Genomic DNA, 14,006 nt, shown 5'->3' on the forward strand with positions numbered 1-14,006 from the left:
AAAAAAAAAAAAAAGAAAAAATCTAAACTTCTTAACCTCTGCTTAAGGGCCTGAATTGCAATCCAGCCCCCAGGTGATTATTCAGTCAGTCTGTCTGTCTGCCTGCCTGCCTGCCTATCTATCTATCTATCTAAGTTGGAGTCTCACTCTGTTGCCCAGGCTGGAGTGCAATGGCATGCTCACAGCCACCACAGCCTTGACCTGCTGGGCTCAAGCGATCCTTTCACCTCAGCCTTCCAAGTTAGCTAGAACTATAGATGCATGCTACCACACCCGGTTTTTAAGTAAATCTTTTTTTTTTTTGAGTTGGAGTCTCACTCTGTCACCCAGACTGGAGTGCAGTGGCTGCTCCCGGCCACCGCAGCCTCCACCTGCTGGGCTCCGGCGATCCTTCCGCCTCAGCCTTCCAAGTAGCTGGAACTACAGGCGCGCGCTACCATGCCCGGCTAGTTTTTGATTTATTGTAGAGATGAGGTTTCGCCAAGTTGCCCTGGCAGGTCTCAAACCTGCGGGCTCAGGCAATCCACTCACCTCAGTCTCCCAAAGGTGCGGGATTACAGGGGAGCCACCGAGCCCGGCTAGTAAATCTTTTTAAAAGTTATAAAATAAAACAAAGAAACCTACCAAAGGCCTCCAACTTTTGATTTCAGAAGCATAGAAAGTTCTGAGCATAGGCACCTAACACTCACACTGGTAAAATACATTACTTGCTAAATAGCACCAAAAAAAATCAGAATTACTTTCTAGAATGATACCTCTAAGGTTTACCTGTTATCTTTTGTAGTGCTGCAATTTTTCTAGCCCAAGGACTTAGCTGAACATTAAAAATTCACTGAACACAAAAGACTAGACTCCCTGATCTTGAAAACAGTCCTTGATAAAATATAAAATGTTTTATCCTTTGATTCATTAAACAGCATTCAGCATTTCTAGAAACATCATTTACCATCAATATAAGAATTCACAGGCAAATAAACTGGAATCTGTATTTAAAAAGGAAAGCGATGGTGTCCACTGCAAGAAGAAAATACTCAAAGTGAGGGCAACACTTAGCTGCTTTGGAGGACATACTAGATACTTCTAAATATAAGCTATAGCTCAGCAGCTTTTAAAATTTCATGTTTATTCATATTTTTCAAAATATATGTACATAAAAAAAGGAGATTTACAACAGGAAAGATTGCCTTACATGCAACACAAATTCCAATGAACTCATGATGGGACCACACATGATTATGATCGAATTCAAGCCAATCTTCTCAAGTCCATTTCCCAGCCACACTTTAGGTTACAGAAGGGATCCCAGGAGACAATGCAAGTGGAATGAATAAGAAACAAACATCTGTTGCCTCTGGCAGTCCTCGAGGAGCCAGAAGATGTACTCCAAAAACTTTAAGACAATTAAAATGTCAAGTGCCACAGGGAAGAGAAATATGATAACCAGAAATCAGTATTTCTCAAGTAGAAAGCTAGTACTATTTAACACAACTTCACGATACTAAAACAAATACAAATAAGAAAGGGTTAGGTAGTTGGGCTTCATTTGCTTTTTACCTTTTTTTTTAATATCTCAAAAAGGAAGCCACTTGCTTGATATCAAAAGTACTGTGGAAAGAAAGGAGGGGAAAAGAACCCACAGATGAATGTGAAATCTAGTTTATTTTAGCATATTGTATGTTTTTCCACTCAACGTTTCTACATTAGCATTGATGTAACTCTCCAACATTTCCTTATTAAAAAAGGCAAACAGGAAGCAACACAATTCATGCTCCAAATATTAAAAAATATATTTCAACATTTGATCAAGATTTGTTTTGATTTTTGGTAACACAGGTGATACCAGAAATCACAGATTCAATATATTTCTATACTTCCCCTTCAGTCAAAAACCAAGTGGTATAGAGAACTTGTGCTTGCTGGTAGGGAATGCAATACTCTGGGCCAGTGAAAAATACCTGGAAATTGATCAATGTGAAAAGTGGCCCAAAGGAGTCATACATCTTAAAAATCTAATGAGATCATACTGGTTTTGGCCTATTCCCAAAGCTAAGACGTCTGTTTCTCTATAGTTGGAGAGAAAGGGTTAGTGGAGTGGTTTTTATAAATAAGATGAATTATTATAACTATAACTGAAGTCTTCAGGCAGGAGGCTTTACAACTCAGTCAGTGCTATACTGCCTATTTACTTCCAGCACCTGACCAGCATACTGTTCTTGATGCTTTCTACAAATATAAAAATCTTTGTAATTGCTTAGATAAAACTGGAAGGAAAAAAAGGGCAAAGCTGACCTTAAAAAAAAAGGGGGGGGGAGTTGGGGGTAGGGAAAGCAAAAAGGACAAGTATAGATTACGTAGTTTAGGAAAAGTCGGGGATTATTGCAGAAATTAAAATGATGAGGGAGAAGGAGGGCACCAAGAACAGCACCTAAAGCTAACAAATGCCTACACTGGTGTATTTATATTCCCTCCCGAGAGAGGAAAATCATGTAATTTTAAAAGCATCAAAACTAAAACAAATGCACACTGACCTTAGAAAATAAGATTTTGAATTTCATCATGATACCCTTTTTTCCTATGAAATTTACTTTTTCGCTTTGAAAGACTTCTTCATGGTGGATTTGCCCTTGCCAGGCAATTTTACTTCCTTTCTTGCATTGGCTGCAGGCTTCTTTGAAGAGCCACCACTAGGTTTCTTGATAACTGAGGGCGAGGGTCTGGCTTTCTTGGCAGGAGTTTTGGCCTTAGGAGGGGCTTTCTTGGGGAGGGGTCTGGCTTTCCCTCGCTGGGCAGCTGGGACTTTAGGTGCAGGCTTAGACCCTCTCTGTTTCATGGGTACAGCCTTCCCTGAGGACCTGGCTGGAGTTTTCTTCTGCAACCTATGAGAACCAGAGAGCAAAAGCAATCACACTTAGTACAGAAGATTCGCTTTGCTTAGACAACCAGATGCTTTGTCCTAAAGAGAAATAGCATACAAAGACATCATCTATGTTAAAAACAGGAATATGACTGAATTTTTTACTAGAGGTTTTACTAAAGTTGTATAAGAATTCAACCAATTCATAAAAGTCTACACATAATTCCATGATGATTTTCCTAGGAAAATATGGAATTATTTTTCTTTGAATAACTAAGCTATGCATATGTATAGATTTGACCAAAAAGTAAATTATGTACTCACAGTGCTTCATAAGTTCAGAGCCCTTGAATTTTCAAGGGAGAAGAGAAATCCAAATGTTATACAGAGAACTTGAGAAGGATCTTGAGTTGTTAAAATATTTTTCTATCTTCAGCCCTTCCTATTAGTACCACCAATTCAGCTCTAACTTATTTATTATCCTCCCCACAGGAAGGGATTTTCCACACCTTCTCTTAGGTGGTGGCTCTTCATCCTCAGAATCTTCTTCTGACGACTCTTCATCTTCATCTTCGTCTTCATCTTCATCCTCATCTTTAGAATCATCTGCTTCTTTCTTTGGAAACAGAACTCCTGGGCTATGGAAAAAAAAAAGATTCGGCATTAAAACAAAACAGAAAAAGAACAAGTAAAACAGAAGTTCCATATAGGACAAGGAAAATAATATGAACTGCTGGGTGCAGAAACTCACACCTTCAATCCCAATACTTTGGGAGGCTTAGGCAGGAGGAATGCTTAAGCCCATGAGTTCAAGATTAGCCTATGCAACATTAATGAAACCTCACCTCTATAAAAGAATAAAAAAATTAGCATGGGCCAGGTGCAGTGGCTCAAGCCTGTGATCTCAGCACTTTGGGAGGCCAAGGTGAAGGGACTATCTGAGCCCACGGGGTTCAAGAGCAGCCTGGGCGACTTGACAAGACCTCGACTCTACAATAAATCAAAAAATTAGCCGAGCATGGTAGTGCATGCCTGTAGTTCCGGCTACTTGGGAGGCTGAGGCAGAGGGACTGCCTGAGTCCAACATTTGATACTGCACTCCAGTCTGGGCGACGGAGTGAGACTATGACTCAAAAAAATAAAATTAGCCTGACATGCTGGTTCATGCCTGTAGTCTCGGCTACTAGGGAGGCTGAGGTAGAAAGTGAGTCCTAGAGGTCGAAGTTTATGGCGAACCATGATGGTGCCACTACACTCCATCCTGAGCAACAGAGTGAGATTCCAACTCAAAAAAGAAAAGAATGTGAACTTGGATATTATTCCATGGACATTCCTCACTTCTTCCTACCCTCCTCCAAAAATGTCAAGGTAAGTTACATACATCAGGTTACAATTTAGCCTATTATGAACACACAAAGTTATAATCTATAAGTCCCAGAGCATAACTTATTCCCTTCGTCCCATCATTTAATAAAATCAACTCTTAAACATTTATTTAGTATACAATTATGTAAACTTGACATGTGTCTGGCACTGTATTAGCCAATATGTACATAGCAATGAACAGTCTGTATAGAAGTACACACTTTTTGCCCTCATGATACCAGCAAGAGACCTCAAAGGCTTAAATATCTTCAAAGTTAGAGAAAAATTCAGCAAAGATCCCCTAACTCTTCTTTGCCCTTAACATTAGAAATCTTGATTCCTTTGATTACTACATTCTTAAATTACAATGTATATATATTTTTGAGACTGAGTCTCACTCTGTCACCCATGCTGGAGTACAGTGGCATGCTCACGGTCACTGCAGCCTCAAGCTGCTGGGCTCAGGTGATTCTTCCATCTCAGCCTTCCAAGTAAGCTGGAACCACAGGCACATGCCACCACGCCTGGCTAATTTTTTGATTTATTGTAGAGACAAGGTCTCGCCACATTGCCCAGGCTGGTCTCAAACCCATGGGGCTCTGGCAATCCTCTTGCCTCTGCCTCTCAAAGTGCTGGGATTACAGGTGTGAGCCACTGAGGTCAGCATACATATGTGAGATGAGCTCTCATTATGTTGCTCAGGCTGGACTTGAACTCCTGGGCTCAAGCAATTCTCCCGCTTCAGCCTCCAGAGTAGCTGGGATCATACTACTGTGCCTGGCAAATTATAACAATGATTGTGTGTGGCTTTGAGAGTTAAATTTAATGTTTGAAAAATTCTTACAGTATGCATTCAGCCAAGTAACACGTTTGTACACAAAGAATAAGAAAGTTACACTTAAGTCTTGCTAAAATAGGGTCTTAGTGATACAAGTCAGGGCACTTCACTGGAAATCAAAGTATAAGACTATAGCACTAGTGCACAGAACAATGCTTGGCCCATAGGCGATGCTCAATACATTTTTTGTTTCAATGAATAAAGTTGTATACAAGAGACACATTTTCAAATAAGTGTCTCTGTCTCTACAGCAAGAAGGCAGAAGATTTCTGGAAACAGTCATTGTTTTCCACACTTGGTATTGGACCATTAACACTTACATATACTCTACTAAATTTTCTGTCATCATTTACATGATAAAAAGGGAATGAACACCAAAATGACCAATGACATCTAAGGATTTCAAAGAATTCAATGCCTAATTTCAGCAACAAATGACTAACAGTAAGCTCAAATGAGATAGGTCAAACTCTCCTGTTGTTATAATAATAAAAACCTTTTGCTCCCAAATACTGACTTAAACAGTCTTTCCTTTCTTTGTCTTAATTTTTTGAGTTGGACCCTCTCTGTCGCCCAGGGTGTAGTAAGTGGTATGCTCACGGTCACAACCTCTACCTGCTGAGCTCAGATGATCCTTCTGCCTCTGGCTTTCAAGTAGTGGGAAACACAGGCATGTGCCACCAAGCCCAGCTAAATTTTTTTTTTAATACTTATTATAGAGATTAGGTCTCAACAAGTTGCCCCAGCTGGTCTTGGACCCCGGGGCACAGGCAAACCTCTCCCCTCAGCCTCCCAAAGTGCTGAGACTTTGGCCTTAAATAGTCTTTATTTTCAAATACAGTTGTCTTTTGAGCAACATGGTTTTGAACTGTGAGGGTCCACTTATATGAAGATTTTTTCATCCCAATGCAGACTGTAATACAGTATTCACAGGATACAAAACTGGCATATGTGGAGGGCTGACTTTTTGGATATGCAGGTTCTAAAGGATTGACAGGAGTACACGTGGATTTGAGTATGCAGGGGGTCCTGGAACCAATCTCCCTCTTATATGGAAGAACGGACAACTCTAACAGTAATAAGGGTAAAATAGGTTAAACTAATCCTGTAACCCAGGATCAGATTTTAAATTTACAATGACCTATTGCAGGCAGAGTGCTTACCTGGGGTAATAGGGAAAACAGAGCTGAAAGGTGCCACTGAACCCTTTGCCAGAGATTTGTTCCATCCACCCATTCTTTTCACATTTCTGTAGGGTTTTCTTCAGCAAATGCACTGAACAAAAAATTCAGGAATGAATAAAATTATCTAGCTATTCAGATTTGGTAATTCCCTCAACCACAATGCAATGCCAACCAACTCAATGTCCTGTCAACATACAGTAACTGACATGTGCTAAATGACTCTTCTGTGGTCAAAGGTATTAACTAATTCATTAAACATTTATTTAGTGCCCATAAATTTGGCAAGAATTAAATTATATGAAAAGAGACATCAGAGACTGTTGAAATTCCTTATTTCACAGAAGAGGAAATAGGAGCCCGGAAGAGTTAGTAGTTAATTAAACCATGTTCACTTAGCACATGGTTAACAGCAGACCTAAGATAAAATATCTCATTACTTCCATTCACTTAAACATCTGTTGTGTACCTACAGGTATTGATAATCATCTAGCAGACTATCTTATAAAGACTAACAGAACCAACTCCTCATAAATCAGGAAACAGTAACAAGACAATATTGTGGCTCCTGAAGGCCTTGGTTCTCATCTTTCTTACAAAAATATGTCAAAAATATATTTCATGTTGATTCAGTAGCTAGAAAACAGCTACAAAATCAGTGAAACTGGTCGGCCAGGCACGGTGACTCACGCCTATAATTCCAGCACTTTAAGAGACTGAGGTGAGAGGACTGTCTGAGTCCACAGGTTTGATAACAGCCTGGGCAACTTGGCAAGACCTCATCTCTACAATAAATCAAGAAAAATTAGCCAGGCATGGTGGCACATGCCTGTAGTTCCAGCTACTTCGAAGGTTGAGGCAGAAGGAGCACTTAAGCTCAGCTCCAGCCTGGGTGACAGAATGAGACCTCAACACAAAAAAAAAAATTCAGTGAAGCTGAAAAGGTTGTTAACCTAATTCATCTTCTCTAAAACACTTGGTCAACAGAAAAAAATCATAAAATAGTCTAAAATGGTCAACATGTGCATATATATATATATATATATATATATATATATATATATGCGCACACACACACACATACATATATAAGGATACTATGTACAGTAGGAAAAGATAAAAAGTATCAATTTTCAAATTAGGTAAGAAAATGCTCAGGAACCATTTCTTCATAATGTTAAAAAACATATTGCTTATATGTTAAAAGTCAATTATTAAGACTTCAAAATTATCTTTTTATTAAAAGTAATATATAGTTTGCTTTCACTGTTAGTTACTTAAATTTCTGCATTCCTCACCCTACATCTTTGTGCTGATTCTAGTAGTTCAGAGATCATCCAATCTCACCAGTCCACATGTGATAATGCTGATAAGGCACGGTGTCTAATCTCAAATTACTACCTCCTAAGGTAAAGATACATTACTGAAATAAGGTATTTTTTAATAGGGCTTAAGTCAATAAGAAATGATCTCAACAAGTAATAAGTATTCTAAAATCCTGGCTTGGTTTCAAGGTAACATTACATGTTTTGCTAAATATTCAGAAGTAGTCAAAATATACTGTAATTGAGAGGTGTTCTGAATCTAGAGATTTTACTAACTTACAATAAAAATAAATACTGAAAAAATCTTCAGAGTGAAAATAAAATCAACCTCTGATCAGCAGACACTATAAATTGAGAATGTTTTGATTGTTTTTCTTTTTGTAAATATTAAATTTGTAAAGCTATTCCCTCTTGGTTTGCAGTCAGTAGTTAGTATTTTGACATCTATTTATTTATTTGAGCCAAGGTCTCACTCTGTCACCCAGGCTGGACTATAGTGGCACAATCATGGTTCACCATAGCCTTGACCTCCTAGGCTCAGGCAATCCTCTTGCCTCAGCCTCCTAAGTACCTGGGACTACAGGTATGCACCTCCACGCTCACCTAATTTTTTTCACTGTAGAGACAAGATCTCAATTATGTTGTCCAAGCTGGTCTCGAACTCCTGGCTTCAAGTGATCCTCCTGCCTCAGCCTCTCAAAGTGCTAGGATTATAGGTATAAGCCACCATGTCCAGCCTATTTTGACATTAATAGCATGATTTCTAGGATTTTTTCCAAAAGAAAATTCCCCTAATCCCAGTTAAATGCACACTTTGATAGTCTTACTTTGATAGTTAGAATTGGTCCCTGGGTGGTTCTCTAGGACATATTTCTTCAGAGCAGTGGTAGAACAGGTCTTCGGCTCATTCATGGCAGCAATGGCAGACAAGATTGCATATTCCATCAGGCTTCCGCCAAGCAGGGGTTTCTCCCCTGATTTCTTCAGCTGTTTTCCAAGGAGGAAGAGAAAAGCATCAAGACAACACTCTCCCAAAGCAGGTCAAGACAAGACTCCTCTGCACCAGGTGGGTTGGAGTTCCTGCATTAGCACAGATATGTTTTACAATAAATTGTCAGATTAGGGACTTTCTCTTCCCATTCACTAGGTATTCAGCGTAACTGAGAAGTCCCAACCCTCCTGTGGATATTTTCTCCATTACCCTTCCCATGCACCCCAAAACAGCAGTAGACAACCTAACCCAAAGATACTAACAGATTCACCCCAGTAAGCAGGTTAGCTGTTATGTTCCCAATAACTTAAGACTCTTATTTGAGAATACTTCTTTTTTCTGAATCTGAAAAATGAAGTACAGTTGACCCTTGAACAACAAGGTTTGAAGAGTGCTGGTTCACTTATATGTAGATTTTCTTGTGTCTCTGCAGAGACAAGACCAATCTCTCCTCCTCTTTAGCCTACTCAATGTAAACACAAGGATGAAGTCCTTTATGATGACCCACTTCCACTTAGTGACTAGGAAGGATGCTTTTTCTTATGATTTTCTTAATAACATGTTTTTTTCTGTAGCTTACTTTACTGTAAGAATACAGTATATAACATACTATAAAATATGAGTTAGTTGACTTGATGTTATCAGTAAGGCTTCTGGTCAATAGTAGCCTATTAGTAGTTAAGATTTGGGGAGTCAAAAGTTGTATGTGTTGTTCAAGCGTCAGCTGTAGTTATATAACAGAAAATTACATAGTACATTTTGAAGATGAAAGGCTGGGGACCAAAAGGGAAAAAGAGAAAATTGGGTATGCTCTACAATAGTGGTTCTCAAAGAGAGGTTCACAACCTTGTGGAGTTCCTGAGAGCCTTTCAGAGGATCCATAAGGTTAAAACCATTGTTATAAAAAAATTAAGATGTGATTTGCCTTTTTCACAGTATTGACATTTGCACTGATGTTGCAGAAACAATGGTGGATAAAACAGCTGCCACCTTACCACAGATCAAGGCGAAGTCACACAATGTACTGTCTTCTTTACCGCTATACACTTATGGCTTAAAGTACTAAATCACTTATGAATGCCCTTGATAAAGTAGTAAAAATTATTTTATTAAATCTCAACCCTTGAGTGTGTATCTTTTTAACATTTTGTGAGGTGAAAGTGGGAGAACACAAAGTGTATCTGCTACATGTGGAGGTATGATGGTCTTCAGGAAAAGCATCCTCGCGATCGAGTTGTGAGCTGAAATAGCTGTATTTTTCTTGGAATATCTTTTTTTTACTCGAGGAAATAACTGATAAACTATGGTTATTCAGACTTGGGTAGAGGGTAGACAGTATTTTGACAATGAATTAAATGAGTCTGTCACTTCAAGAAAAGCAATAGTATTTAATGTCACAATGATAAAATTCAACCTTTCAAGAGAAAACTTATTTATTTTTCATCAGAGTCTCACACTAACCCAGGCTGGAGTGCAGTAGCATGCACACTGCCACCGCAGACTCAACCTGTTGGGCTCAGGTGATTCTTCTGCCTCAGACTTCCTCAAGAGAAAATTTAAATTGTGGAAGACTATCACCCTGTTCTTGTTATCTTCCCAATACTTAAATACTGGCTTTATGAGATCAGTGGCTGATATAAATGATTGTGATTTTTTTTGTTGTTATTATATGATGAAATGCCAACATTTGGAAAATTTACATAACTCAAGAGAGCCAATATTTTCCAAATGATCAATGCATAGTTAAAAGATCTAGTGAAAGTTCAAGACATACCAATGAATTTTAAGGAAAGAGAGTACCAGAAGTTCACTGATACGGTTTCAGGTGCCACATAGCAACTAACCTTTAAGAAATCACCACAAAAATCAATCAATATAACAGATGATATTAACAGAATAAAGAACACAGGTCACACAATCATCTCAATAGAAGCAGAAAAAGCATTTGACAAATCCAACAGCTCTATTCACGATAAAAATTCCCAACAAATTAGTAATACACATGAAGGGAACTTTCTCAACCTGACAATAGGCATCTATGAAAATCTATAGCTAATTTAATGGTGAGAGACTGAATGCTTTCTCTTTAAGATGGGGAACAAGGCAAGAATGTCTGCTCTTACTACTTCTATTCAACATTCTATTGGTGGTTCTAGCTACAGCAATCAGGCAAGAAAAAAGACGTTAAAAGAAATTCAGATTGGAAGGGAAGAAATAAAATGGCCTTTTTTTAAAAATTTTTTTACAAATGATCTTCTATGTAGAAAATTATAAGGCATCCACAAAAAAAATCTACTAGCACTGGTAAATGAGTTCAGTATGGTTGCAGGATGTAAGATCAACAGTCAAATTGATTCTATTTCTATAGGCTAGCATGAACAATCTGAAAATAAGAAGTAAGAAAACAGTTTCACCATTCGCTATGGCATGGAAAAAGAATAAAATATTTGGAAATAGATTTAATGAAAGAAAGTCAGCCAAGCGCGGTAGCTTACACCTGTAATCCCAGAACTATGGGAGGCAAAGGCAAGAGGATTGCCGGAGCTCAGAGTTCGAGACCAGCCTGGGCAACCTGGTGAGATCTCATCTCTACAATAAATCAAAAAATTAGCTGGGCGTGGTGGTGTATGCCTGTAGTTCCAGCTACTTGGAAGAGCGAGGCAGAAGGATCACCTAAGCCCAGCAGGTTGAAGCTGCAGTGGCTATAAGCCACCACACTCCAGTGCAGGCAACAGTGAGACTCAAAACAAAAACAAAAACAAAAACCCCCACAAAAAACAAAAGAAAGCCAAGTCTCATACAATGAAAACTACAAAACACTGCTGAGAGAAATTAAATAAATGAAGAGATATTCAGTGTTTATGGATTGGAAAACTCAACACTGTAAAGAGAGTAATTCCCCAAATTTATTTATAGGTTCAATGTAATCCCTGCCAATTCCTAGCTGTTTTATGTTTTTTTGTGTGTTTTTTTGCAGAAATTGAAAAGCAGATTCTAAAATTTGTATGGAAATGCACAGGACCCAGAATAATCCATGAATGAAAAAATTAGAGGACTTATAATTTCAAATTTCAAAACTTACTATAAAGCTACAATCATCAAGACAAGTGTGGTACTGGAATAAAAGACTCATAAACCAATGGAACAGAATTAAGAGTCTAGAAATAAGCCCTTATATTTATGGTCTATTGGTTTTTGATAAGGTGTCAAGGTAATTCAATGAAGAAAGGATAGTCTTTTCAATAAATAGTGCCAGGACAACTGGACATTCACATGCCATACAGTAAACAAAACTTAGTATGGGGTCATAGACTTAAATATAAGAGTCAAAACTATGAAACTCATAAAAGAAAGTATAAAACTCTTTAAAGAAAACAAATTTTCTTCTTCTTTTTTCTTTTATTAGACAGGGTCTCTCACTCTGTTGTCCAGGATACAGTGCAGTGGTACAATCCTAGCTCACTGCAGCCTCAAACTCCTGGGCTCAAGCAATCCTCCTGCCTCAGCCTCCCAGGTAGCTGAGACCACAAGAATGCACTACCAAACCTGACTACTTAAAAAAAAAAAAAAACTGTGCAGGGGTAGAGAGACAGAGATGGAGGTCTCCCTTTTGTTGCTCAGGCTGGTTATGAACTCCTGGGCTCAAGTGATTCTCCTATTTCTCCCTCCCAAAGTGCTGGGATTATAGACATAAGCCACTGCACATAGCCAGCAATTTTTTTAAGTGCCAAGTAAACTTCATCAAAGTTACTGTGTTTCAAGATACTACTGTGAGAAAGTCACATAATAGCTAAAAATATTTGCATGAGGGACTTTTACCGAGAATAAATAAATCTTATAACAAATAGCCCATTTTTGAAAAATGGACAAAAGTTTTGAATAGACAAAGAAAATAAACAAATGGTCATTAAATACATGAAAAGATGCTCAACACCAGTAGTCATTACAGACATGTCGATCAAAACCACAATGAGATACCACTTCATATCCACTAGTATGGCTATAATAAAAAAGAGAACAGTAAATGTTGATGAGGAAATGGAGAACTTGTACCTATATGTTGCTTGTGGGAATGTAAAATTGTGCAGCCACATTGCCAGTTTCGTAGAGCATCACTTTACCATATGACCCAGCAGGTCCTAAAAACACACATCCAAACAACCCCATTATAAAATAGGCAAAAGATATGAACAGACATTTCACAAAGGAAGACATCCGAGCAGCCAACAGACACATGAAGAAATGTTCAACCTCACGAATCATTAGGGAGATGCAAATCAAAACCACACTGAGATACCACCTAACTCCAGTCACAATGGCAATTACCAACAACTCAAAAAATAACAGCTGCTGGAGAGGCTGTGGCGAAAAGAGAACACTTCTACACTGTTGGTGGGAGTGTAAACTAGTGCAACCTCTGCGGAAAGTAGTGTGGCGATTCCTAAAAGCTCTAAATATCAACCTCCCATATGACCCCACGATCCCCTTACTAGGAATATATCCTGAAGAACTCAAATCACTCTATAAAAAAGATACCTGCACACGTATGCTTATCGCAGCGTTGTTCACAATAGCAAGAACCTGGAAGCAACCATGCTGCCCATCAAAAGAGGACTGAATTTAAAAAATGTGGTACATATACACGATGGAATACTACGCAGCCATAAAAAAGAACAAAATCATGAATTTTGCAGCAACCTGGATGGAACTAGAGTCTATAATACTGAGTGACCTCTCACAGAAACAAAGATCCGAGTATCACATGTTCTCACTCATATAATGGACCTTGTATCCAATGTAATACTATAAGAAAATGACTGACAGTACTAGGAAACTATGGGGGGGAGAGATGGGATTAACAGTAGCAAATATCTGTCTGTCTGGGGACAGGGAAACACCTCTTATCAACAGGGTGCCTGAATGAAACGTAATTGTATGCCTAACCCTTAACTGTACCCCACAACATCATAATAAAAAATATTTTAAAAAAAAACAACAACACACATCCACACAAAAACTTGGATATAAATGTCATAAGCAGTGTTATCTGTAATTCGCTAAAAAGTGGAAACAATCCAAATGTACATCAACTCATAATTGGATAGTTAGATCCATACGATGAAATACTATTTGGCAATCAAAAAGAATCAAAGTACTGGTATAACACGGATAAAATTAAAAAACATTATGCTATGTCAAAGAAGCCAAACACACGACCTCATACTGCATGGTTCCATCTGTAAATGTGCAGAAAAGGCAAATCTAGAGAGACAAAGTAGTCTAGCAGACTACCTAAGGCTGAGGGTGGGAATGGGGAGTGACTGTAATTGGGCATAAGGGATCTTTTTTTGGGTAACAGAAATGTCCTAAAATTTTCATTTACTAGCTTTGTGAACTAAAAAAAAAAAAGTCCTAAATCTGAATTATGATAATTGTATGACTCTGTAAATTT

The 14,006-nt window shown here is 38.3% G+C and overlaps 1 protein-coding gene across 6 annotated transcripts in view; it reads right to left on the reverse strand.

Annotated features, from left to right (window-relative positions):
- Positions 1-1,103: 1,103 nt before the first annotated feature.
- Positions 1,104-14,006, reverse strand: part of HP1BP3 (heterochromatin protein 1 binding protein 3) — a 41,651-nt gene continuing 28,748 nt past the window's right edge. For 5 of the 6 annotated variants that reach the window (XM_008052787.2, XM_021709855.1, XM_008052788.2 and 2 more), the window contains 4 exons: positions 8,391-8,550; positions 6,221-6,332; positions 3,364-3,492; positions 1,104-2,876 (listed from right to left, as the gene is read on the reverse strand). In XM_008052787.2, the coding sequence (XP_008050978.1) occupies positions 2,582-2,876; positions 3,364-3,492; positions 6,221-6,332; positions 8,391-8,550 (696 nt within the window). In that variant the 3' untranslated portion in view covers positions 1,104-2,581. Of the gene's footprint in view, positions 2,877-3,178; positions 3,201-3,363; positions 3,493-6,220; positions 6,333-8,390; positions 8,551-14,006 lie in introns of all 6 variants that reach the window. The other variant, XM_021709856.1, reaches the window with a different exon arrangement.

The sequence above is a fragment of the Carlito syrichta genome, unplaced genomic scaffold (genome assembly GCF_000164805.1).
Source record: "Carlito syrichta isolate Samal-C Ts95f unplaced genomic scaffold, Tarsius_syrichta-2.0.1 Scaffold287509, whole genome shotgun sequence".
Classification (NCBI taxonomy): domain Eukaryota; kingdom Metazoa; phylum Chordata; class Mammalia; order Primates; family Tarsiidae; genus Carlito; species Carlito syrichta.